General features: G+C 39.9%; 1 protein-coding gene across 2 annotated transcripts in view; it reads left to right on the top strand.

Moving 5' to 3' along the window:
* The window catches only part of LOC140463557 (protein CC2D2B-like), a 129,838-nt gene that overhangs the window by 54,216 nt on the left and 52,353 nt on the right, over positions 1 to 23,269 (top strand). Inside the window, exons 5-10 of one of the 2 annotated variants that reach the window (XM_072557715.1) lie at positions 113 to 185; positions 4,597 to 4,658; positions 4,750 to 4,848; positions 12,810 to 12,941; positions 22,482 to 22,650; positions 22,942 to 23,075. In XM_072557715.1, the coding sequence (XP_072413816.1) occupies positions 113 to 185; positions 4,597 to 4,658; positions 4,750 to 4,848; positions 12,810 to 12,941; positions 22,482 to 22,650; positions 22,942 to 23,075 (669 nt within the window). Of the gene's footprint in view, positions 1 to 112; positions 186 to 4,596; positions 4,659 to 4,749; positions 4,849 to 12,809; positions 12,942 to 22,481; positions 22,651 to 22,938; positions 23,076 to 23,269 lie in introns of both variants that reach the window. The other variant, XM_072557714.1, reaches the window with a different exon arrangement.

Genomic DNA, 23,269 nt, shown 5'->3' with positions numbered 1-23,269 from the left:
CTATCTTAAAAGAAACCAGACAACTAAAATTTGATTTAGATAATACAATGATCAGCATTTGCCAGATATATGCAAAGATAATTATCTCAATTAATTATTGTTTTCTTTTTAGCTTGCTGAAGAATCTGAACATGCATCACTACTTGACCAAACTGAAAGGCACAGGAACAAGAATTTAGAAGAAAGTAAGTTTTCTATTTTGTACAGGCACATGGGTCCTAAAAAATGTATGTAAAGGAAGAGTAAATTGAACACAACATCTGTAGTCCTTTGTATGAACTGAAAGCTTCAGGTGTAATGTATTTCTTAACAAACTACTGCATACCATTGAAAATTTCTTGTATGATGTACAAATGCAAATTTTAGAATTGGATGCACATTAATGTACAAATATGCAAAAGAAAAAGGCAGGACATGACCTGCTCGTCCTATAAGCCTGTATAATTGTTTTCCTACATCTATAAACTGACCCTATTACCTCTCCCTCCAAAAGACATGTACTTTTAAAGAGAAGCAAAAGCAAATGATCATTCAGAATTCTCAGTCAATTCAAAGGGGAGAATTTTGAAATCCATTCTCAAGTCCAGAAGTTGATTAAACATGCTTCAAAAGACTGTAGTGACTAGAGGTCATAGTACCCAGTTTCCCACCTACTTTTATTTTATGTGATGTCACTGAAAGCTTGGACCATTTTCAACTTCTATTTAAACATGTTGAGTATAGGTGTTTGGAGGTCACGTTGTGGCTGTACAGGACATTGGCTAGGCCACTTTTGGAATATTGCATGCAATTCTGGTCCTAGGGAGTGTTGCTGAACAAAGAGACCTTGGAGTGCAGGTTCATAGCTCCTTGAAAGTAGAGTCGAAAGTAGATAGGATAGTGAATACAACATTTGGTATGCTTTCCTAGATTGGTTAGAGCATTGAGTATAGGAGTTGGGAGGTCATGTTGTGGCTGTACAAGATGTTATTTAGGCCACTTTTGGAATATTAGATGCAATTCTTGTCTCCTTCCTATTGGAAGGATGTTGTAAAACTGGAAAGGGTTCAGAAAAGATTTACAAAGATGTTGCCAGGGTTGAAGGATTTGAGCTGTAGTGAGAGGCTGAATAGGCTGGGGCTGTTTTCCCTGGAGCATCAAAGGTGGAGGGCTGATCTCATAGAAGTTTATAAAACTATGAGGGTCATGGATAGGATAAATAGACAAAGTCTTTTCCCTGGGTGGGGGAGTTCAGAACTCGAGGGCATAGGTTTAGGGTGAGAGGGGAAAGATATAAAAAAGACCTAAGGAGCAACTTTTTCACACAGAGGGTGGTGCATAAATGGAATGAGCTGCCAGAGGGAGTGGTGGAGGCTAGTTCAATTGCAACATTTAAAAGGCATCTGCTTGGGTATATGAATAGGAAGGCTTAGAGGAATATGGGCCAAGTGCTGGCAAATGGGACTAGATTAGGTTGGGATACCTGGTCAACATGGGTGAGTTGGACCGAAGGGTCTGTTTCCCTATTGTACATCTCTATGACTATGTGATAGTAAATCCACATTAACAGCATGGGGTAAGGTCCCACTCTAACAGCCTATAATTATTGCACTTGTCTATAATTTCTTTGCAATTTTGTTTCTCTACATTTTCCCCAATAGTTGGTGTCCTACAGAACACCTTAAAGCAATAAAATCATAAACTGTTGTTTCTTAGTTCTAACCAATTAACCTATCCTGGCCTTGCCAGTGATGTCTGTACCCACAAAGGAATAAACGGTCCCCTGGAACATTCCCTCTTTGGCATTTTAATATATTCTTAATCAATGCTGCCACCATCTCACATCTTTCCTGAATATCTTGCACCAAGGCATATTTAATTCCCATTTTTTTAACTAAGCCTCCATTATTGCCACAACATCAAATTTCTATTAGTCGATCTGCATCTGTCGCTCACCAGCCCATTTTATCACAGCCCATATTTACACATGAATGCTCAGTAACCATAACTTAGATGTTAATGCAACATTGTTGCATTCACTCCTACTCTGATCTCCACCTAATTCTTTACTATTCACTACTCTAATGTTAGCTATCATTCCCAATTCTCTGTGCATTTTGACATTCTTTATTAATATCATCTCCTGCTTACTACACATGTCAAGTTCTTTTAGACATTTTTTTTAGTAGCAGCAAATTGCCCACAGGAAATTGATCCCAACACTTTTTTTGTGTACCCAATCTGCCTTGTACTGGTTCCATCTCCCCCAAAATTAGTCACAATGTTCCAAGAATCTAAATCCCTGCCTCCTGCATTATCTTCTAAGTAAATACTCACTGGCATGTGGCACCAAGAGTGATCTGGAGGTTAATACTTTCTTGATTTGCCTTGTTAATTTCCTACCTGGCTCCTTAAAGTGATTACAGGAACACATAAAAGTCATGTGCTGTGGATGCTGGAGATCTGAAATTTTAAAAAAATACAGTGCTGAAGGAACTCAGCTGATGATAGAGAAACAGAGTTAATCGTTTGAGTCCATAACTCCTTCTGGATTTGAAACATTAACACTGTGTCTCTCTCCACAGATGCTGCCGGACCTACTGAGTTTCTCCAGCACTTCCTATTTTTATTACAGGATCATATTCCGTTTTTTTAAATCCATTGTTACCCATGCAGACTGCAACTGTTGGCCATTTACTTTCTCCACTCAGAGTGCTCTACAACTGCTCAGTGCCATCCTAGATCCTGACACCAAAGACGAACCATCGTCCTCGATTCAAACCTGCTCTGTTCCCATTGAATTGCCTTTCCTGTTCCAATATTCTACCCTATACCTGCCACACTCTTCTACAGCTGAGCTGTGATATCATGGACATGTCTCACTTGTCCTCAGAACTGAATATTGGTTGGATAGTGAGATGCACTCAAAGGAATTCTCTATCTGCCTGGTGCTTAATTCACTAGCAGTAATCAATTCCCTCTCAGCATATCCTTAGGTTGAAGGGGTACAAATATACTGCTTTCAACCTTGCAGTTGCACTGCAGATACACCAGCTGCTGTTCAAATCCTAGTTCCCACATGAAACAAGATATGCACTGCCCATGTCTGAACTGCCCTGCCATGGCCCCATTTGTTAGGAAGTAAAATGTACCAAATAAATAATGAATTGCTAGGTATTCACCAAACAATTGCTTCTCTTCTGCTGATGTCACTTCATTTTACTTAACTCTTATTATCCAGAAATATTGGTTTCAATTTGCTGAAAAATTGAAAACTCTTTCATCTTCAATCCCATGTTATTTAATTATAACTTTATCCTCTAGAGCTGACTGATTGAGCAATGATTGTAATTATATGATAAAGTTTAAAATTGGATTCATACTAGTTGTGGGTAATAGATGAGAAAATACCATGGGTGACTTGGTTATGGAAAATAAAATATTCAGTTATGTGAAAGAGCATAAAATATAAAAAAGTAAATAAAATTGGATTTATTTTCTAGTATATATACACTAATTAATCAATTTAGCCTCATTTTATACTTGATTAATTTAAATTAAACATTTGTTAACAAGCTAATCCCATCTTACTGCTTGTCCTGTGACATCTATTTACTTCTTAGACAGCCTAAGCCTGCTCCGCTCTAACTCTCAGTTCCTGCTCTCTTAAAAATTCAATTAATATTTTTAATTTTCCAGCTCCTAGCTTAATTAAGTGCTCTATTTGGGAGAAATATTTGCTAACAAATCACTTAGCTGCCTTGCCTTCCTCTGAAATCACGTCTTGACCAATTTTCATTTTTCAAACTTGCTCAGTCCATCACCTGCTGATTCTTAGTGGATTTGATTCTCTGTTGCTGGTATATACAATGGATCTCCATTTGTTGAGTTCATTGTTATATTCACTATTTTGAGAAAGACTTTCAATATATCATCAAGGAATTGGTTGAATATAGCTGATGTTTCTTTGATCATCCTGGCATATTTGGTGAAGAACCAATAGCCTGACCATACCTTAGTACATCTGCATCTGCTGTGATTCTTAAAACTTTATTGTCAACTGGTGATCAATTTATCAATCAAGGCATCAAGAAGTGAACTAAGACAAAATGAATGCTCCTCCCTTAAAGATAAGTTTTGCTCATTTGGCTTTCTGCAAAGCTTCCCCATGTATTTTAATTCCAGCCTTCAATGTCAAATAAGATTATCAATGTGTACTTCTGTTCACAATTAAGGATATTTTAGTCCTAAATCATTTGCTTTAAAAGTTTTGGTTTTGGCTGGCAGGTTAAAATGAGAATAAAACATGTTCTGGAAGATCACGTCCAATGAGGTGCAAAGTTAAATTTATGCATTTTCTGTTTAGAATACTTTTTTTTTGCAGAAACACATAGACTTCTATTCTATACCATTTCAATACAGTAAAGAATTTATTTTGTCTTTCAACAACTTCAGAGGTTTTATAATGTTTACGATATACACTTGTGCTATAGATTTTGCTAGATATTTATGGATCATGACATTGAAACTGCTTTTGTTTGATTAGTTAAAATAGGTATAGTGAATTTGTACGAAATAATTTTGTTGGATTTTGCCTTTGCCTTTGTTCTAATACAGATGAAAATCAACTGGCTGATGTGATACGAAGCAGAGTGAGAGATAAACTGAAAGCAGTAAAAGTGAGAATGCCATGTTTAAACACTTGTTAATACAGCACACTTGTACATTAAAATGTATTCAATGAAAAAAATGTGACTCATCTTTTCACAGGCTGGGATTACAAGTTCATTTGTACAAGAATTCAAAGAACCTTCACCCAATCTGCAACAGTTAAAAGATGAACTAGCGACAAGATTTGATAAGACATTAGTAAGCAAAGACTTCTATTTAAACAGTTAATGAAGCTATTATAAAAGATAGTTGATTTGAAGTAATTCAGGCTTTATCATCTCTGTCAAACTTGAATGTGTAAAACAAAACATGACAATTCAATTTGAACCTGACATATGAACAGGAATGGACTGTATGGCCAAACAATCCCATTCTATGACTGCTCCTCTTGGGCTTCAACTCCACTTTCTCATTTGCGCCCCACTTTCTTCGATTCTGGAGAGACTGAAACTCTGTCCACCATTACCACAGTTTTAACAGTGATGAGCTAACTCAGTATTGAAGATGATGTTACAGCCTTCCATAATAGATGATTTTTAACTAGCTTCTTTCTCTCTATATCTATTTCTATTCAGAATATACTATGTTGTGCTCTCCCTCTATACGTTGTCAGAGATCAATGAACTGAATTTTACTAAAATCAGCTAAGTGTCAATTTTGGGGAATTTGACAGAGGATTTCTCTCTGTGAGCTCTAATGTAATTCTCCAATGCTTATTTCTTTACATATTCTCCATGTTTCTGTGGTGTTTTCCTGTCTCTATCATGTGCTAACCAGCAGCAGATGTATTCGCCATTGCTGGGACCTTCCAAAATTTCCATTCCTGACACAATCTTTAAAATCCAGCTATGCACCAGGTCAATTGTTGCCAGACACAAGTAGCCTTTCATAATACACATAAGGGAGGGAAATCATAAAGGACAGCTTCTGAGGGAACAAAGATGACAGAGGTTACTCTTCATTAGAAAATACACACATTCTTGAATGTATTGCTACTTTATATCATCATCTGTCTAAATGTCTGTTATTGTAACTGCCGCTACAAGAATCACGCTACACTGCCTGCCTGTACTTATGTGTAATATCATATTAGATCTCTATCTAAGAGAGTCATAATTTTCTCCTAGTGTCCAGCATAGCAAAACATTTTGTCATTGTTCAATGTGGGGGCATCACATGTTGGAAAACCTTCATACAGTGCAAATGTTAATTCTTATTGAGCAACAGGAAAAGCAAAGACAAACCAAACACAAAACTCCATTTGTTTCTGAGAACAAGCAGTTGTCAATTAATTCCTGTTCAGCATACTCTGCCCAACTCTGCACACTTCCGTCTTGCTGAAGGTGATGTGCCTTCTATCCAGTGTCTTTACCTTCCTCCTTGGAAGACTGCTGTCACTCTCCAGCTCTTCAGCATCCGTCACACCCCATTTTTGCTGCTGCCATTGTTTAGGTAGGCACAGCATGCACATATTATGCAGCATACTCTGTCTGGAATGCACTGCAAGGCCCTCAGAGTGATTCAATCATTGAAGCATCACCTTCAGGAGGCCTTGATTAAAGAATTATATTGACTTGACTCTCCATATCAGTCAATGGATTGTATAGCTGAATCATCACATGGGGTTGCAGACAGAAGTTTTACCAGTAGCCAGCCTTGTAACCATCTGGCCCTTGAAATGAAACAGGAACAAGAGTGTTCTTGAGGACATAGGTATCACTGCAGCTTAAAGGGTACCTAGAACAGCTGTTCTGGTGCTTTCAACATGGCGAATACAGTCTATAATGCCTTACACCTGGGAGAAACTAGCTATGTTTGTAAAGACTATTGCCGAGGCTGCAGCACTGACCTCATATGGAGAAATCAGATGTGATTTGGCACAAATTGCATTGGTAACAGTCTTGATATATTTGTGGGTGGAAGTTTGGGTGATCCCACACAGGTCCCCATTGGATTTTTAGATGCACCTAGTTAATTCAGCTTAGACAAGCAGGAGCTGGAGGAACATAGCAAGCCAGGTAGCATCAGGAAGTGGAGAAGTCAACATTTTGGGTATAACCCTTCTCTGTTCCTTCAGCCCGCCTGCTTATCTACTTTGGATTCCAGCATCTGCAAATTTTCTTTTGTCTCTAACTAAGTTAACACAGCTTGGCAGCTACCAACCCCTTTGGGGTCCAGATTTCTGTGGCAGTGTCTTAGGACATTTGCATTAGTTTTTAATGATTAGTTTTGCTTAATAGAGATTACTATGAGCAAGTTGTATGACCAATTGCACGGTCAAGCATGCAATGACCAGGATTTGTTTCACATATGGTTGGTCACTTTGTAGGTAGGATTCTATGATTAAGCTAGCTGGCATTTATTAGTCTGTATTTTTTCAGAATTCATTAAATAGGATTATGGTCTGTGTACACTAGGATGATTTTCAATTTTGCAAAATCCTTTTAACATTCCTCTGTTCACCCAGTTATGATTTTAATTATTTTGTAGGTGTGGTAAATTATCAGGGCACTCAGGCACATTGCACAAATACTGAGTTCAGCAATTACTGGGTTGTCAGCATCTGAAAGATGGTTTGGAACATCACTTTTTTTCCTACCAGTATACATGATCTCATACCAGTATGGGTTATCAGGGGTGACAAAGTTCAGATTTCTCGTGGTCTAAATGTCATGGGCTTTCTCTGTATTCTTTTCTGATATAGACTGAGTGGTTCACCATGTCTGTATACTCGCAGGGTATAGTTTAGGAATGAAGTCTTATCTGGTCACAACATTTACTTCCCAGTAAGTAATGTGAAGCCATTTTGATCTGTCTGGCTCCAGGACATTAAGGAATCTTTGGCTAGGCTTAACTGTATTGATGTTCAAAATGTGCAAGGTTTTCTGTCTGACCTGGGTTAATTTGTTGGATCTCAGCTGGCAAAGCCTTTGAATTATTGGTGATAGCTCCCAGGTCCAAGTCATAAACTAAAATGGGCACATCCAGCAGGTGCCTGTGGATTTCTTTGAGTTTCCTGAGCAGGGTGACCACAACTTCCTATTGCTCTTTGGGGGTGCTAGTGGGTATCTAAATGTCAGAATCAGATGACTGGCAGGTGGGGTTCAACTGAGAAGGTGTTCTGTCCCTCCTCCTCACCTGAGGTATCTTGACTACCCTAGATATGCCCATCTTTTGGAAGATTCTCACTAGTTTATAGGGTTCTGAGTTTATTTCTGTTTCATCTGCATTTGAACCCCTTTTCTGGTGAACTCAAATTCAGTGCAACATCAGGGTTTAGCACCGCTGCTTGTTCTGTTACACATATAAATTTAGGAAATCGGAGCAGAAATAGGTAATTTGGCCCTATGAGCATGCTCCACCTTTCAGTTTGACCATGGCTGATTACCCAACTCAGTTTTGTGATGTGTGTGTCTGATCCTCCAGATGCCACTCTGGTTTAAAAATATTTTGTTTGAATAAGAAGTTTAAAGAAAATAGAGGAATCTGACGGGTCAGGTATGCATAATCCAAAGTAGTGATGTAAATTAATCAGATGATAACACAATTTGATACCTTGGACTTAATTTCTACAATTGAAAGGCAGGAATGTCTTATGAATTTTACATTAGTTAGACAACTCTGGAAGACATGTAAAGTTCTGCTCTCCATGTGATAAAACTAAGCATTGAAAAAGAGGTACAAATATTTCATTTTGTCTAAATAGACTTTACGTAAGAATATAGTTTGGCAAACGTTTGTAACCAGCTTGAAGCACATAATCACTTGTGAATGAATGCATTAAACTTTCAAACTTTTATTCCTATTCAAACAATATGAGCATTTTCTAAATGCTTTAAATGGAATTGGTCATCATGAAAGGATCTAAAGACCCAGTTCTTAAATTCCTCGATTATGAACTCAACTGAGCACAGGGTAAACAAAGGTTTCTAGTCATGCGATTATTAAAGGGTTGCTCACTTGTCAGGGAATTGACGGTAACATTTCAGTGTCATCTTTGAAAAAGTCAAAGACTAAAACATTGCCATGACAATATGTCATGGGATAACTTCAGTATGAGAAATTAAGTTATTTTTATTTTTGGGGTTGGGAAGGAGGTAGTTTCAAATTGATACTGGGTCAGAATTGTTTGTTACAACTTGTTGGGTCCATTGTTTAACTTAAAAATATCAGATGCTGACAGGAATGCCATTATTCATATTGGCCACCAGCTCAATGATAAAGATGTGTATGTGGGCACTTTTCAATAAATCTCATTCACTATTATATGCACAAATATCTCTCTAAAGCATACCACATATGCTCCTCGTTATCAGCAAACATCCATATGGTAAAAGACATTCCAGGCTGAATGAAATCAATAGATAAGAGAAAGGTATGAAATATTTGCAGAAAAGCCAACAGAAAGTTCAAAGGCAGATGACACAATCAAAGAGATTGTTCTTTTGAGCAAGCAGTGCTCTAACAGCAGGGAGGTGAATCACTTTGCATGTAAGTGTTTTAGCTAGAAAGAACCAAAAACTGTGGAGAAAGATGGTTGCTGGAGAGATATTAGCCAATCATACTGAAAAATTTCTTTGCTACACAACAGGTTGGCATCAAGTCGAACAGTGATGAAATAAATAAACACAAATTGAATACAAAAGTCAAACTTCTTTCTCAAATAATGTGAGCAGTCCAAGGATTGACAATGTCAGTCTAGGCTGCATACAGCTCAGCCAGGGATTTTGTCAGTCATAAGTTGCTGCTGTCCATTGAAGTTGGTCTTAAAGGTGAATGACAATCAGCCTTGAGGGTCAGCTCAATGAAAGTCAAAAGTTATCAGGGGCCACTGCTGTGGTAGGAAAGCTAAAGAATTCAATTCTGGGGAATGGAGGCATCATGCTGAGATGCAGAAGGGGCAAGAGTTCTGAAGAGAGAAACTGAATTAATTGATTTTATTTATGTCACGTATACTGAAGTACAGTGAAAGCTTTGTTTATGAGCAGCAGAGGCAGACCATAGTAAGCAAGGATATACAGAACAAAAGATCTAGATGCTGCATACAGTTAATATTGCACAGGGCATCCAAAAGAGATTTAAATTAGCAAGATCCACATTATTTGAGGGTAGCGAGTCCATTCAATAGTCAAATACCCCTGTGATAGCCGAAAGAAGCTGTCCCTGAAACTACTGGTGCGTGCATTCAGGCTTCCGTATCTTTTGCCTGATGGAAGAGGTTGTTGGAGATCATTACTGGGATGCGATGAGTCTTTGATGATGTTAGCAGCCTTTCTGCAATATTGAGCCATGTAAATGGAATCCAACATTGGAAGGTGATGGGAACAAATGATGGGGGATGTTGATAATGCATTGGATGACATGGGAAGCTATGGGAGTGAGAGCTACTGACAGTCAATGAAAGCCTTCTGAAAGTCTACGTAAACCATATCCACAGGTCACTTCTACCTCAGAAGAGATTCCAATGATCCAAAAATGTGAACCCTTCTCCCCTGCACCAGCTCCTCAGCCATGCATTCATCAGTTCTATTGTCATATTTCTAGCCTCACTAGCTTGTAGCACCAGAAGCAATCCAGATAGTACTACCCTCAAGGACCCCTTTTTAAATTCCTGCCTAACTTTCTACATTCTCCCTTCAGAATCTCATCCTTTTCCTTCCTATGTTGTTAGATTCAATGTGTACAATGACCTCCTGCTGGTCCCATTCCCCTTTGAGAATATCCTGCATTGTCTCCAAGATATCCTGACACCAGGGAGGCAACACACCATTCTGATTTCTCGCTTTCAGCCATAGAAATGTCTGTCTGTGCCTTTGACTAGAGAGTCCCCTATCACAATCGATTGCTTGAACCCTGCCCTACCCCTCCTTTCATTAGAAACTTGGCTGTTCATGTTACGTTCCCCTGAGAGTCCATCACCCCCTACATTTACCAAAACAGCATACTTGTTTGCGATGAGGATAGCCACAGTAGAGCCCTGTACTACCTGCCTTCCTCTCCCACCTTTTCTGGAGGTAACCTGATTGCATCTTTGTTTTTTTTATCTTTTCCTATAACTGTAATCCATCACACCCCCTATCTCTTGTAAAACCCTCACTGGCTCTAACTGCTGCTCCAACTGATCCATGCGTTCTGACAGTGTGTTGTTGCAAACTCTTACTGCAGACAATTATTAGTAACATGGAAACTCTCTCTAATCTCCCACATCTGACAGGAAGAGCACATCGCTTTATTAAAGGTTACCTTTGCACTTTGATAATCTACAGACCCAGAAAATAGCACAGTCGTAGGCTCTAAAAAACACTGCTCCAGGTTAACTTAGTACTTATGTTTTATATTTTAAAATTTTAATCGAGAGACAGATCTCGATAAAACATAACCATAAAGAACCCACTCTACTCACTGTTGTAGATTTACAAAAAAATAAGCAAGGTTACACTTAAAAACAATGCACTTATCTGCTCTTGTGCTGTGAGCTCCCCCATACAGTTCCTCCAAGGTCAGCTGTGATTTTAGCTGTTTGTTAATTTTTCTTAGATGCACCTGATGTTCAGAAGTACTTGAACACAGAAAATGGTTCCATTCCATCAACATGCAAGTCACTATGATCAATTGTACCACATCTTAGAAGTCTATGCCAGGTATCCTGTGAGCAGTCATGATGCCTACATCCTTGAGAACTTTCTTGTTCCTGCTTCACTTTAAAGTCCAGATGCGTTCCAAGGATAGTTACTTGGAGACAAGTCTATGACGAATGCTGATAACTCCATTATGCCATCCCGAGAATGAGAAGCAGTATTGACACAATGCAACCCTTTTTTGACCAGACTCTTGATGGAGCAAACGATTGGCCTTCTGAGGCAGAAGTTCTAATGCATGGATCAGACTGCGGGGCCTTACAGTGTACTTCAGATAGAGTGTGCAGCATAATCTTAGCATGCTATACTCTGCACAACTGAAACAGTCAAAAAGGATGTGATGGTTTCTGAAAAGCTGAGAGAGTGGGAGCATTACTCCAAAGAGTAAGATGAGGACATTGTGGAGGAACATCACCTGCTGTACAATACAACACTGCAGTGTCAGGCACAATTAGTTCCAGTAGATGAGAAATGGATACAGTAATCACTGGTGCCCTGTAAATTTATTCTTTGCTAACGGCAAGCAGACTTTGTTTGTTGCCAGAGGAAAATATAGCTGCTTTTTTTTTCTTGTTCTACAACTTTTGCTGTTTCACAATAGAAATGAGTGTTACAACAAAGTTTTCCTGTGTGTGATGGTACCACATTGAATGTTGAGGGGATGTTAGACTACATTGAACATTGAGGCAAAAGTAGAACACCCTTACAAAAGAATTGTAAAATGAAATGAGGCTGAGGATAGGTAAACTGCAGCTTGGTTTATAAAATGCAATAATGTACAAATGTGTACTTGAATGTGCAATGTGATGTTAACTATGCTCCCTATATCTCCGAGAAGCATTGATTTGTGATTGTGCATGTAGCGAGAAAGCAATGAAGGCCACTTCTGGACTGCCAATGCTTGACCAGCTACGCAGAAAGGATTTAAAAGTGGTGCCAGTGGAACCAATCCCGAGATATCCCAGTAATAGCGAGTACTGTCATCTGTGGCATGTGGAAGAATAGTGTCAGCAGGCATTATAGGTGCATGGAACACAATTGATGACATAGGTTTGGAAAGATAGTGAGAGAAAACGCCTCAGGCTTCATTGAGATAAACCCACCTTGAAGCTTACTAAAATTGATACTTAACTGATTTCTGGTAAAATTCAGCCCATTGTTACAATACTGGATGCTAAACAGAATTGACAAAATAGACACAGAATGGATGTTTCCCCTTGTGGGGAATCTAGAACAAGAGTTCATAGTTTTAGGCTAAGAGGTGTCAGATTCAAAACAGAGATGAGGAGGAATTACTTCTCTCAAAGGGTTGGGAATCTATGGATTTCACTATCCCAGAGTGCAGCTGATGTCGGGACACGGTTAATAATCGGCTAAGGGTTCTGGGAGGTGGACAGAAAAGTGGAGTTGAGCCTGGGATAAAACTAGCCATGAAGGGGCTGAAGGGGCTAAGTTGCCTATTCCTGCTCCTAGTTCATATGAACATATTTCATTTGATTTTTCATTTCTTTCTAATTTCAGAATTTAGAATCAGATGAAGCATGTCAATTTTTTACTTCAGCTTTGAATTTGTCAACTGAATCAGTGATACAAGAAGATGAGTTGGCACAACTGAAAGATTTATCTTCTGAATTTCGTCTCACTGGATTGGAGGTAATTGGGAGCAAGATTTTTAGCGGGAAAACAAATCACAAAGTTGGTAATCTTTACTGAGGAAAGAAGCAAAAAGAAAATATAACCATTCTTAATCCTGAGTTTTTCTGACCTTGCAACATTATTTTAAATTTTTTTTGATCTTATATTGGTACAATGGCAATATTAATTACATTTTAAGAATGTAACTTAAGAAATACAAGGACTGACTCATTAGCTGCTAAATAATAATGCTCAGCTCTGCTATTGCTCCACATACAGTATCACATAATGCATTACTGACTTTTGTGGGAAAAACACAGAACAAATAACAGGCCTTCCTTTTGTCCTTTTCCCATTTACACCTTGCTCAAAACCCATTGCACTTTTAACTTTTTGCCTAGTCTGATAAAAGGTCCTCAAACTGAAATGTTAATTCTATCTCTTTTCACAATTACTGATAAATCTGTTCAGTTTTTTTTTAAGATTAGATTAGATTTCTTACACTGTGGAAACAAGCCCTTCAGCCCAACAAGTCCACACCGACCATCCGCAGAGCAATCCACCCAGATCCTTTCCTGCACATTTACCCCTTCACCTAACACTACAGGCAATTTAGCATGGCCAATTCACCTAATCTGCACATCTTTGGACTGTGGGAGGAAACCAGAGTACCCGGAGGAAACCCACGCAGACTCTGGGAGAATGTGCAAACTCCACACAGACAGTTGCCTGAGGTGGGAATTGAATCCGGGTGTCTTCTAGCATATACTGACTTTATAAGGGTTCACAAATCTGAGTTTTTTTGAAGAGGTGACTTAGTGGACAGGGGACTGAAAGGTTATAAGACCATAAGACCATAAGACATAGGAGTGGAAGTAAGGCCATTCGGCCCATCGAGTCCACTCCGCCATTCAATCATGGCTGATGCGCATTTCAGCTCCACTTGCCAGCGTTCTCCCCGTAGCCCTTAATTCCTTATGAGTGTTATTTATATGTTCTTGAAGGCAGTAGATAATTCCCTTCTAATAGTCTGTAAATTATAATTGAAGTTTGTGGGGCCAATGATCCGGTTCAGAAATCAGCTGAGACAAGAAGGGATAATTGGCAGGAACGGATATGGTAATTGTCAGAATGAAATTACTCTGTCCCTCAATGACCTATATTGTGGCCTCAGCTATTTTCCATATTTGTCAATGGTTTAATTATTGGGATAGGAAAACAGCTAATCCAAATTTCCCTCTGGCACAAAAATTGTTAGGCACAACATAGCAGAGAATTGCAGAGATATTGATAGATCAAATGAATGGGAAATATTTTGACCATAATGAATGATCTTGCTTATCATTTGTATTCTGTTTACAATTTTGATATGATTGGTCACATCAACTTTTCCAATGCCACTTCTCTGTTATGTAGCAACAGCCCTTGCCTACCTCCATTCTTATCTATTCAGTTGTAGTCAGAGAATATCCTGCACTGGCTTCATTCCCTCTTGGAGTACACCAATAATTTATCCTTGACTTTCTCTCATGTGCATATATCCTTTGGTAACAGCATCAGATTTTATATACTCATACAAAACTTTGCTATGCAAACCCGTACTAGGACCTGCTGACCCATCATAAATATTCAATGACCCGCATTGATTTTGGATCCCTCAGTGCTTCAGTTGAAATGTTATTTTTGTGTTCTGATCCCTCCATGCCTTCTGATATCTCTGTAACCTTCTCCAGACTTCAGATCCTCACCAACTTTGCATTCTCTAATTCTGGCCTCTGATATCTGCCACTCCTTTTATGCCATTATTGATTATGATAAACATTAAGCTGTGGATTTTACTGTTTAAACCTCTCCTTAGGCATGGCAACCAGAATATATGAATACTCCAAATGTGGCCTTACCAATGTCTGTGCATTTGTAATATAACATCCCATTTCCTGTTCTCAATGTTCTGACTGATGAAACAAAGTATGCTGAAATAATTTCTCAGAGGCTGGTATTCTGTCAACAAGTCATCCTTTACCTAAATGTGGAGAGTCCTTGACGTTGTTCAACTCCCTCAGAGCCAGCTCTCTGAGTGAACAGAATGTCTGACACTCCTGTTCTTATCTGTCCGCAGAGCTCTCTGATTGGACCAAATTAACCGTCCCAATCAGCGAACTTCTATTCTGTGAGTTCCATCTGACTGACCTCGTTACAATCACTATATTTCTTCTCATTTGAGTCTGAGGACATAGTCCAGCTCATTTTTTTGTAGTTCCTCTGGGACGTTCTAGTACCAGGTCACATTCCTTCAATTTTGCCTCTGATATGGGCAGCATGTAATGCACAGTAGGTTGCATCTTGCGCCTGGAGCATCTCAAAAGAAATTCTCTCTCCTCTTCAGGTGGTAAAGGTGTCAAGATAGCAACATTCAATGTGTCCATCTCAGGTTTCAAGGAATCTTCAATGCTTGATGGAGAGGTTCCGGAACAGTCAGAAAGGCTGTTGCGGAGTTGGGCATGTTTTGCTCCAACCTGTTTGCAACTTTCAAATGGCCCCCATGCTTGTTCAAGACTGTCACACCTACCTGAAATTTATACATCGCAAGACCTGACCTGAAATCGACTGTTTCTCTTACCCATGCAGGGCCATTCCAGTGGTTCCTGCACCAAACTCCATCCCCTGAAGTAAACTGTCTCTCTTGCTTGGTGGAGTCTTGTGTCTGACATTGGCCTTCCTGATGCCATTTCACCCTCCCTCCCCAGGTGTGTGAAGATCAGATTTAACCTGGTGCTGAATCTTCTCCCCTGTAGCAACTCTGCTGGAGCTATCCCTATTGTTGCGTAAGAGGTAATCTACTAATCAAATAGGGACCAGGATGGTATGGTATCTAGTGAAGGTATGGACTGTGTCTTTAAGCCTGCCTTCAAAATTTGGGTTGCTCTTTCTGCCAAGCCATTGGATGTTAGATGGTGCAAACTGCCTTTATATGTCAAATGCCATTCGACTTTAGGAAATACTCAAATTCCCTGCTGGTAAGTGATGGCCCATTATCTGTGACCAACACTTCTGGGAGTCTGTGTATTGCAAGAGATGTGCACAGATTTTCTATCGTTGTCCCTATGTTTGATGAATAAACTCTATGCATGTCCAGCCACTTTTAGTGGGCATCCACAACAGCTAAGAACATTTAATCCATGAAAAAACTTGCATAGTTGAGATGTCCAAAGTCTGATATTGTCTGCTGTGACTGGAAGTGTGTTTGGAAAATTTCCAATGGCGGTATCACCGGTGCTGTATCTGCCAGTGAGAGGTGACTCAATGTATCCACATTTGTTACTTGGCCTCCCGGACGGTGTTCCAAGTTGTAATTAAATGCACTTAGTATTAGAGCCCACTGCTGAAATTGGCCTGAAGCTATAAGCTCTGGTAGATAGGTGGGAGCCAAGGCACCTTTGATCAACCTCTGTTTATCTTCCAATGGGTGTATTTCTGGTCTTGTCAATTCTGCTGGTCAAGTAGGTTACTTGGGTGCCTGGAACATATATTTTTCCCTGCTAAGGCATACACCTGCCAGGAACAAATGTCTAAGGACTATGTCTAAGTTCTCTGTGTTCCTTATTGGTCTTCCCTGTTATTAACATGCCATCTGGATAAATGGCGACGTGGGATAGACCACATAAAATGTTCTCCATCACCCATGAAAAATTGCATAAGCTGATGAAACACCAAATGGCAGTCTTGTATATTGGTAAAAACCCTTGTGGGTATTAATTGTGACATTCTCCTGGGAATCCTCATCTAATCACAATTGCAAATATATATGGCTCATGTCCAGCATTGTGAAGGACAACCACCCCCACCCAGCTTTGCACATAAATCATCTAAGTGAGGGTATTTATCCAGCTGTGAAAAGAGGTTTACCTTTTGTTTAAAGTCTCCACAAAGGCGAACCTTGGGCTTCACAATCAGTACAATTGGTGCTGCCTATTACGCAACCTGGAATGGTTTGACGATTCCTTTGATTTCCATACTTCTGATTTCTGCCTCTACGTCTGCTTGAAGGCAAATGGCACTGGCTGGGCCTTGCAGAATTATGGAATTACTTCCTAGACAATGAGCAACGTGGCCTTGGCTCCTTTGATAGGTCATAGATCTTCCTGAAAAACCTCCAGGTATTTAATTAGGACTTCGTACGGTCAGTCATTTTCTGATTGATTCAACGTTTTTCAATCAAGGTGAATCTTTCTCAATTTCACCCCATCAAGCTTGGGCCTGAGCCTTTTACTTTAATCAGTAATGAGTGAGCCAAATGCTTCCCATAAGAGACCAGAACTGAAGTTGTACCCTTAATCTGTAAAGGTTTCATGGTATAGGTTGTCAGTATAGTTGAAGTCTTGCACAAACTTGAAGGTTTGAGACTGGTTCTGTGATTGCTGAAGCAGCTGTACAGTATCAACCTCCATTAGACCGGGTGACCATTTAACTGGATGTTAATTTTGTTTGGTTCTGATTTGGATATTGCTCAGCTATCTAACTGTTCCAACCAGATGTAGGTGAACTTTCCAGGGTGTGTACTCTCCTGGATACCTACCTATGAGTTATCCTACTCAATTTAGGTCTAGTGGGACTCTTTTGTCATCTTGATTCAGCTTATTAGCAGCAAACACAATATCTTGCCAGCCTGTTTCCTGAAGAAGATGTTAACTGTTTGGCTCAGGCTTGGCTTTGCTTTAGGATTTTGCTGTGGGCTGACCTATGTTCAGGATATGGCCTGAGTGAGGCTATGCATTGCCCTCACTCAAGTGATGTTCATCAAGCTCAGTCAGACTCGTGAGAGTGTCCATTTCCATTGGAATACCCTGTACTCATGCTTCACTTGCCACTTTTTCCAGTGATAAAACCAGTTACAATACCTGTTTGAAGTCCAGTTGTGGTTTTGCATGGTTACATCATTAATTCCACTTAACAAATGTCTCTCAACATTTCATAAAGAGTTAAACCAAAGTCACATGCCTCTGCCAGTCATCTTAATAGACAATAGACAATAGACAATAGACAATAGATGCAGGAGTAGGCCATTCAGCCCTTCGAGCCTGCACCGCCATTCAATATGATCATGGCTGATCATTCCCAATCAGTATCCTGTTCCAGCCTTATCTCCATAACCCTTGACTCCACTATCTTTAAGAGCTCTATCCAATTCTTTCTTAAATGAATCCAGAGACTGGGCCTCCACTGCCCTCTGGGGCAGAGCATTCCACACAGCCACCACTCTCTGGGTGAAGTAGTTTCTCCTCATCTCTGTCCTAAATGGTCTACCCCGTATTTTTAAGTTGTGTCCTCTGGTTCGGCACTCCCCCATCAGCGGAAATATGTTTCCTCCTGCCAGAGTGTCCAATCCTTTCATAATCCTATACGTTTCAATCAGATCCCCTCTCAGTCTTCTAAACTCAAGGGTATACAAGCCCAGTCGCTTCAGTCTTTCCGTGTAAGGCAATCCTGCCATTCCAGGAATTGACCTCATGAACCTACGCTGCACTCCCTCAATAGCCAGAATGTCTTTCCTCAAATTTGGAGACCAGAACTGTACACAGTACTCCAGGTGTGGTCTCACCAGGGCCCTGTATAGCTGCAGAAGCACCTCTTTGCTTCTATACTCAATTCCTCTTGTTATGAAGGCCAGCATGCTATTAGCCTTCTTCACGACCTGCTGTACCTGCATGCTTGCCTTCATTGACTGGTGGACAAGAACACCCAGATCTCTCTGAACAGCCCCTTTACCTAATTTGATACCATTGAGGTAGTAATCTGCCTTCCTGTTCTTGCCACCAAAGTGGATAACCAGACATTTATCCACATTAAACTGCATCTGCCATGCATCTGCCCACTCACCTAACTTGTCCAGGTCACCCTGTAATCTCCTAACATCCTCATCACATTTCACCCTACCACCCAGCTTTGTATCATCAGCAAATTTGCTAATGTTATTGCTGATACCATCTTCTATATCATTTACATATATTGTAAAAAGCTGTGGTCCCAGCACGGATCCCTGCGGTACCCCAGTGGTCACTGCCTGCCATTCCGAAATGGAGCCGTTAATCACTACCCTTTGTTTCCTATTAGCCAACCAATTCTCTATCCAATCTAGTACTTTGCCCCCAATACCGTGCGCCCTAATTTTACTCACTAACCTCTTGTGTGGGACTTTATCAAAAGCTTTCTGAAAGTCCAGGTACACTACATCCACTGGATCTCCCTCGTCCATCTTCCGAGTTACATCCTCAAAAAATTCAAGAAGATTAGTCAAGCATGATTTCCCCTTCATAAATCCATGCTGACTCTGTCCTATCCTGTTACTATTATCCAGATGTGCCGTAATTTCATCTTAGTCTAAACTTAGTTTTAACTTAGTCTAAAATTCTGATACATATTCCCATTGTTCTAGAACTGCAAGTAAAACGAATAGCATCTTGGAATTGGAGAAGGCTTAAGGTTGTAATATTCTTTGACTAAATCTGTCAACTCTGAAAGCATTTCATATCTGGTGGCTCAGGGAAAGTTAAGATCCTAATAAATGAAAAATATGGTCCACAAACTGTCAGGAGGATTACTTTGTTCTGAGGAAGGTCACTCAACCCAAAACGTTAGCTCTGATTTCTCTCCACAAATGCTGCCAGATTTATAGCATCCATAATTCTTTCGGTTCTAATTCAGGAAAATTTACTTATTGCTCTTCATCTGCCACAATGTCATTTGCCTGGAAAATATGACGCATTCTCTCGACATACTGGGCCTAGTCTTCAATGGCAGGATCAAAAGAGTCAAGTTTCCCAAATAAAAGCATGATCCCAGAAATATTTATACCAAAAAAAATGACCATTGCAAGAGAATTTCTTCCGGTGCATGCTTTTCGCTCATTGCCATTGAAATAACTTGATAGAGGCCAGTATCCTATCAACAAGTCACCCTTTATTTACACGTGGAGAGTCCTTAACATTGATCCAGTCCCCTCAGAGTTAACTGTCAGAGTGAACAGGATGTCTGACAGTCCTGTTCTTTCTTTTTTTTCCCTCAGAGTGACAGGACATCTGGCCCTCCTGTTCTTTCTTCTTTTTTTCACGTGTAGAATGAATGTCCAGAGGAAGTGATGGATGCGGGTGCAATTGCAACATTTAAAAGAAATTTGGATAAGTACATGAATAAGAAACGTTTGGAGGGATATAGGCCAAGCATAGACAGATAAGACTTGTTTAGATTGGAGTTATAGGTAACATGGACTGGTTGGACCAAAGGGTCTGTTTCAGTGCTGTATGACTCTATGACACTGATCCAGCTCCTTAGAGCCAGCTGTCAGAGTGACAGGATGTCTGAACGTCCCCCTTTAGTTTTGTCCTTTACACACTGATTTCGCTGCTCATTGGATGCTGCCTGAACTGCTGTGCTCTTCCAGCACCACTAATCCAGTATTTGCTTTCCAGCATCAGCAGTCATTGTTTTTACCTCTCCAATTCCTCCGCAGCCAGCACCCAGAGTGTCAGAATCTCTGATACTCCTCTTTTTGTCGAATGTGTGCAGGTGTCGGACACAGTGAAAAACAATAAGTGTGTAAATCTTTATTTATATTTCACCACCAGGAAGAAAGGAAACACCCGAGAGGCCAGTGACAAGCAGTGCCATTCTCAGAGGGCAATGCTGCATGATCAAACAGTGAAGGGGAGGGCATGGATTAAATCAAAATAGAGTTGGAGGGGGAAATAATACACTCCACTCCCTGCGGTGCCCACATTTCCCTGAAAATCTCAAGGGGGTTGGTGGACACCGTGTGCTCCTTCTCCAGGGACACCTGGGCTCTGACATAACTGCAGAAGAGGGGCAGGCAATCAACTCTAATGACCCCCTCCACGGCCCGCTGCCTGGACCTGCTCACGGCCAGTTTGACAGTCCTGTTCTTTTTTTTCACAGTGAAAGACACAAGGTGTACAAGTCTTTATTCAATTTCCACCACCAGGAAGAAAAGAAACACCCAAGTGGCCAGTGACAAGCAATGCCCTTCACATCAAAGGGCAATGCTGTGTGATCAAACAGTGAAGGGGAGAGCAGGGATTAAATCAAAATAGAATTGGAGGGGGAAATAATGCACTCCACTCCTTGCAATGCCCACCTCTCCCTGAACAGCTCAAGGGTGTTGGTGGACACCGCATGCTCCTTCTCCAGAGACACCCGGGTTCTGACATAACCGCAATCAGCCCTAGTGACCCCCTCCAGGGCCCACTGCCTGGACCTGTTTATGGCCAGTCTGACAGTTTTGTTGTTCCGTGTCATCCAGTGTTCTCTGATTGGATCAGATTAACAGACCAAATCAGGTAACTCATAATCTACGATGTCCAACTGGCTGATTTTGTTACATTACTGCACATGCCAAATGTCACCCCTCCCTACAGTTAATGGTAAAGCCCTGGGGAGTGTGCAAAGAGATCTAGGTGTGCAGTGCATAATTCCTTGAAAGTTGCATCACTGGTAGACAGGATAGTGAAGAAGCATTTGGCATGCTTGGCTTCATCAGTCAGAGCACTGAATACAGGACATCATGTTATGGCTGCAAAAGGCATTGGTAAGGCCACATTTGGAATACCACATACAATTCTCAGTGCCCTGAATTGGTGCAAAAAGATTTACAAGGATGCCACCTAGAGGGTTTGAGGAGAGGCTAGATCGGCTGGGACATTTTTCCTTGGAGTGCAGGGGGCTGAGGAGTGACCTTGTACTGGTTTATAAAATCATGAGGGGCATAACCAAAGTCTTTTCTCCAAGTTAAGAGAGTCTAAAACTAGAGGGCATAGGTGAGAGGGGAAAGATTTAAAAGGGACCTGAGGGATAACTTTTACACATGGAGGGTGGTACATATATAGAGTGAGCTGTCAGAGGAAGTGATAGAGGTGAGAATAATTGCAACATTTGAAAGATGTTTGGACAGGTATACAGGCCTAATGCAGGCAAATGGGACTAATTCAGTTTAGAAAACCTGGTCAGCATGGACGGGTTTGGTTGAAGGGTCTGTTTCTATGCTGTATGACTCTATGATTCTATACCTCTTCACCTCCTTCCTCCTTAACACCTAACTTCCTTACCAGCTTTTTGACACACTCCTTGTTGTCAATTTTGATTATTTACGTACGTGTGAAGCACCTGGGACGTTTTTCTATTTCGCAAACACAATATAATTGTAAGTTGTTAGTAATCGTCTTCATCCTTTTGGATATGCACTGAAGGTGGATACTACTGAGTTTACACACACTTGTTGCAGATCAGAAGAAAATGAAAATTTGAATAAATTCGGATTAATCTGGATGGAGTGTATTTCCAATGCTCCATTTACTTTGGGCTTTGATGGGAACGACAGAGGAAAATCATTTCTATCACCTTTAGGAGCTAATTCTATATCACAGAAAAATTATGAAACTCAACTGAATATAATATAATTTGTTTCATAAATTGGCATCAAGGGTATAATTTAATTTAATTGAATGTTGAATTGAGTTTGAGGCTCATATCAATGTTATTATTGTTTAGGAAAATGAAGAGAGTGAAATTCAATTTCCTGGAAGTATATCAGAAGAAAAGGCCAAATTTGACTTGTTTCTAACTGAACATGTAATCGAAAGGATACCTGCTGAATATCAGAATCGTCAATTACAAAGAGAAAATATGAAAAATCTCTTCATTCCTAGTACATTACCAGGTACTTCAAAAAGTCTTGCAGCAACTGTGGATAAATAAACAGAGTTAGAATGAACTGTATTTTTCTCTCTATAGATGCTATCAGACTTGCTGACTATTTCTGGCATCTGCAGCAGTTTTCTTCGACAAAAAAAATTGTTTATTGTATTACCATGATAGACAGTGAATGGTGTTTTAATAATGTTTTATATGCTATTTTACCATGAAAACAACCTGTACTTTGCTTTCATGAAATCGGTGTACTTTGAGAAATTGCAAAGTATTTCAACTTTTCACTGTATTTTTTCAGTAGCTCTAAACAGTAAACTTCCAAGAAACACTGCACCTCGTGTCTTGGAGGAAGAAGGTTTTTATGTCAGTCAAAAACCAGATGTGTCAGAAAAAAATATCAACAAAATGGAGAATCGCTTTCTTGTACAAGAACAGGTGACTTCATAAATATATTGTCATGATCTATTTCTGAAAATTGATTATAAAGAAAAGACCTTGAGAACATTCACAGTAAGGAAGAAATGTTTTACAAATCATTGCTATAGGTTACTGTTTCACACTAACTTGTGACTAATTAGGAGAAAAAAACCGCAGTATCTGTGAAAATAGAATGGATTATGGCATTCAAT

This window comes from Chiloscyllium punctatum, chromosome 38 (genome assembly GCF_047496795.1).
Source record: "Chiloscyllium punctatum isolate Juve2018m chromosome 38, sChiPun1.3, whole genome shotgun sequence".
In the NCBI taxonomy this organism is placed as follows: domain Eukaryota; kingdom Metazoa; phylum Chordata; class Chondrichthyes; order Orectolobiformes; family Hemiscylliidae; genus Chiloscyllium; species Chiloscyllium punctatum.
The sequence above is the reverse complement of the archived record's forward strand: the minus strand, read 5'-3'. Positions and strand labels throughout refer to the sequence as shown.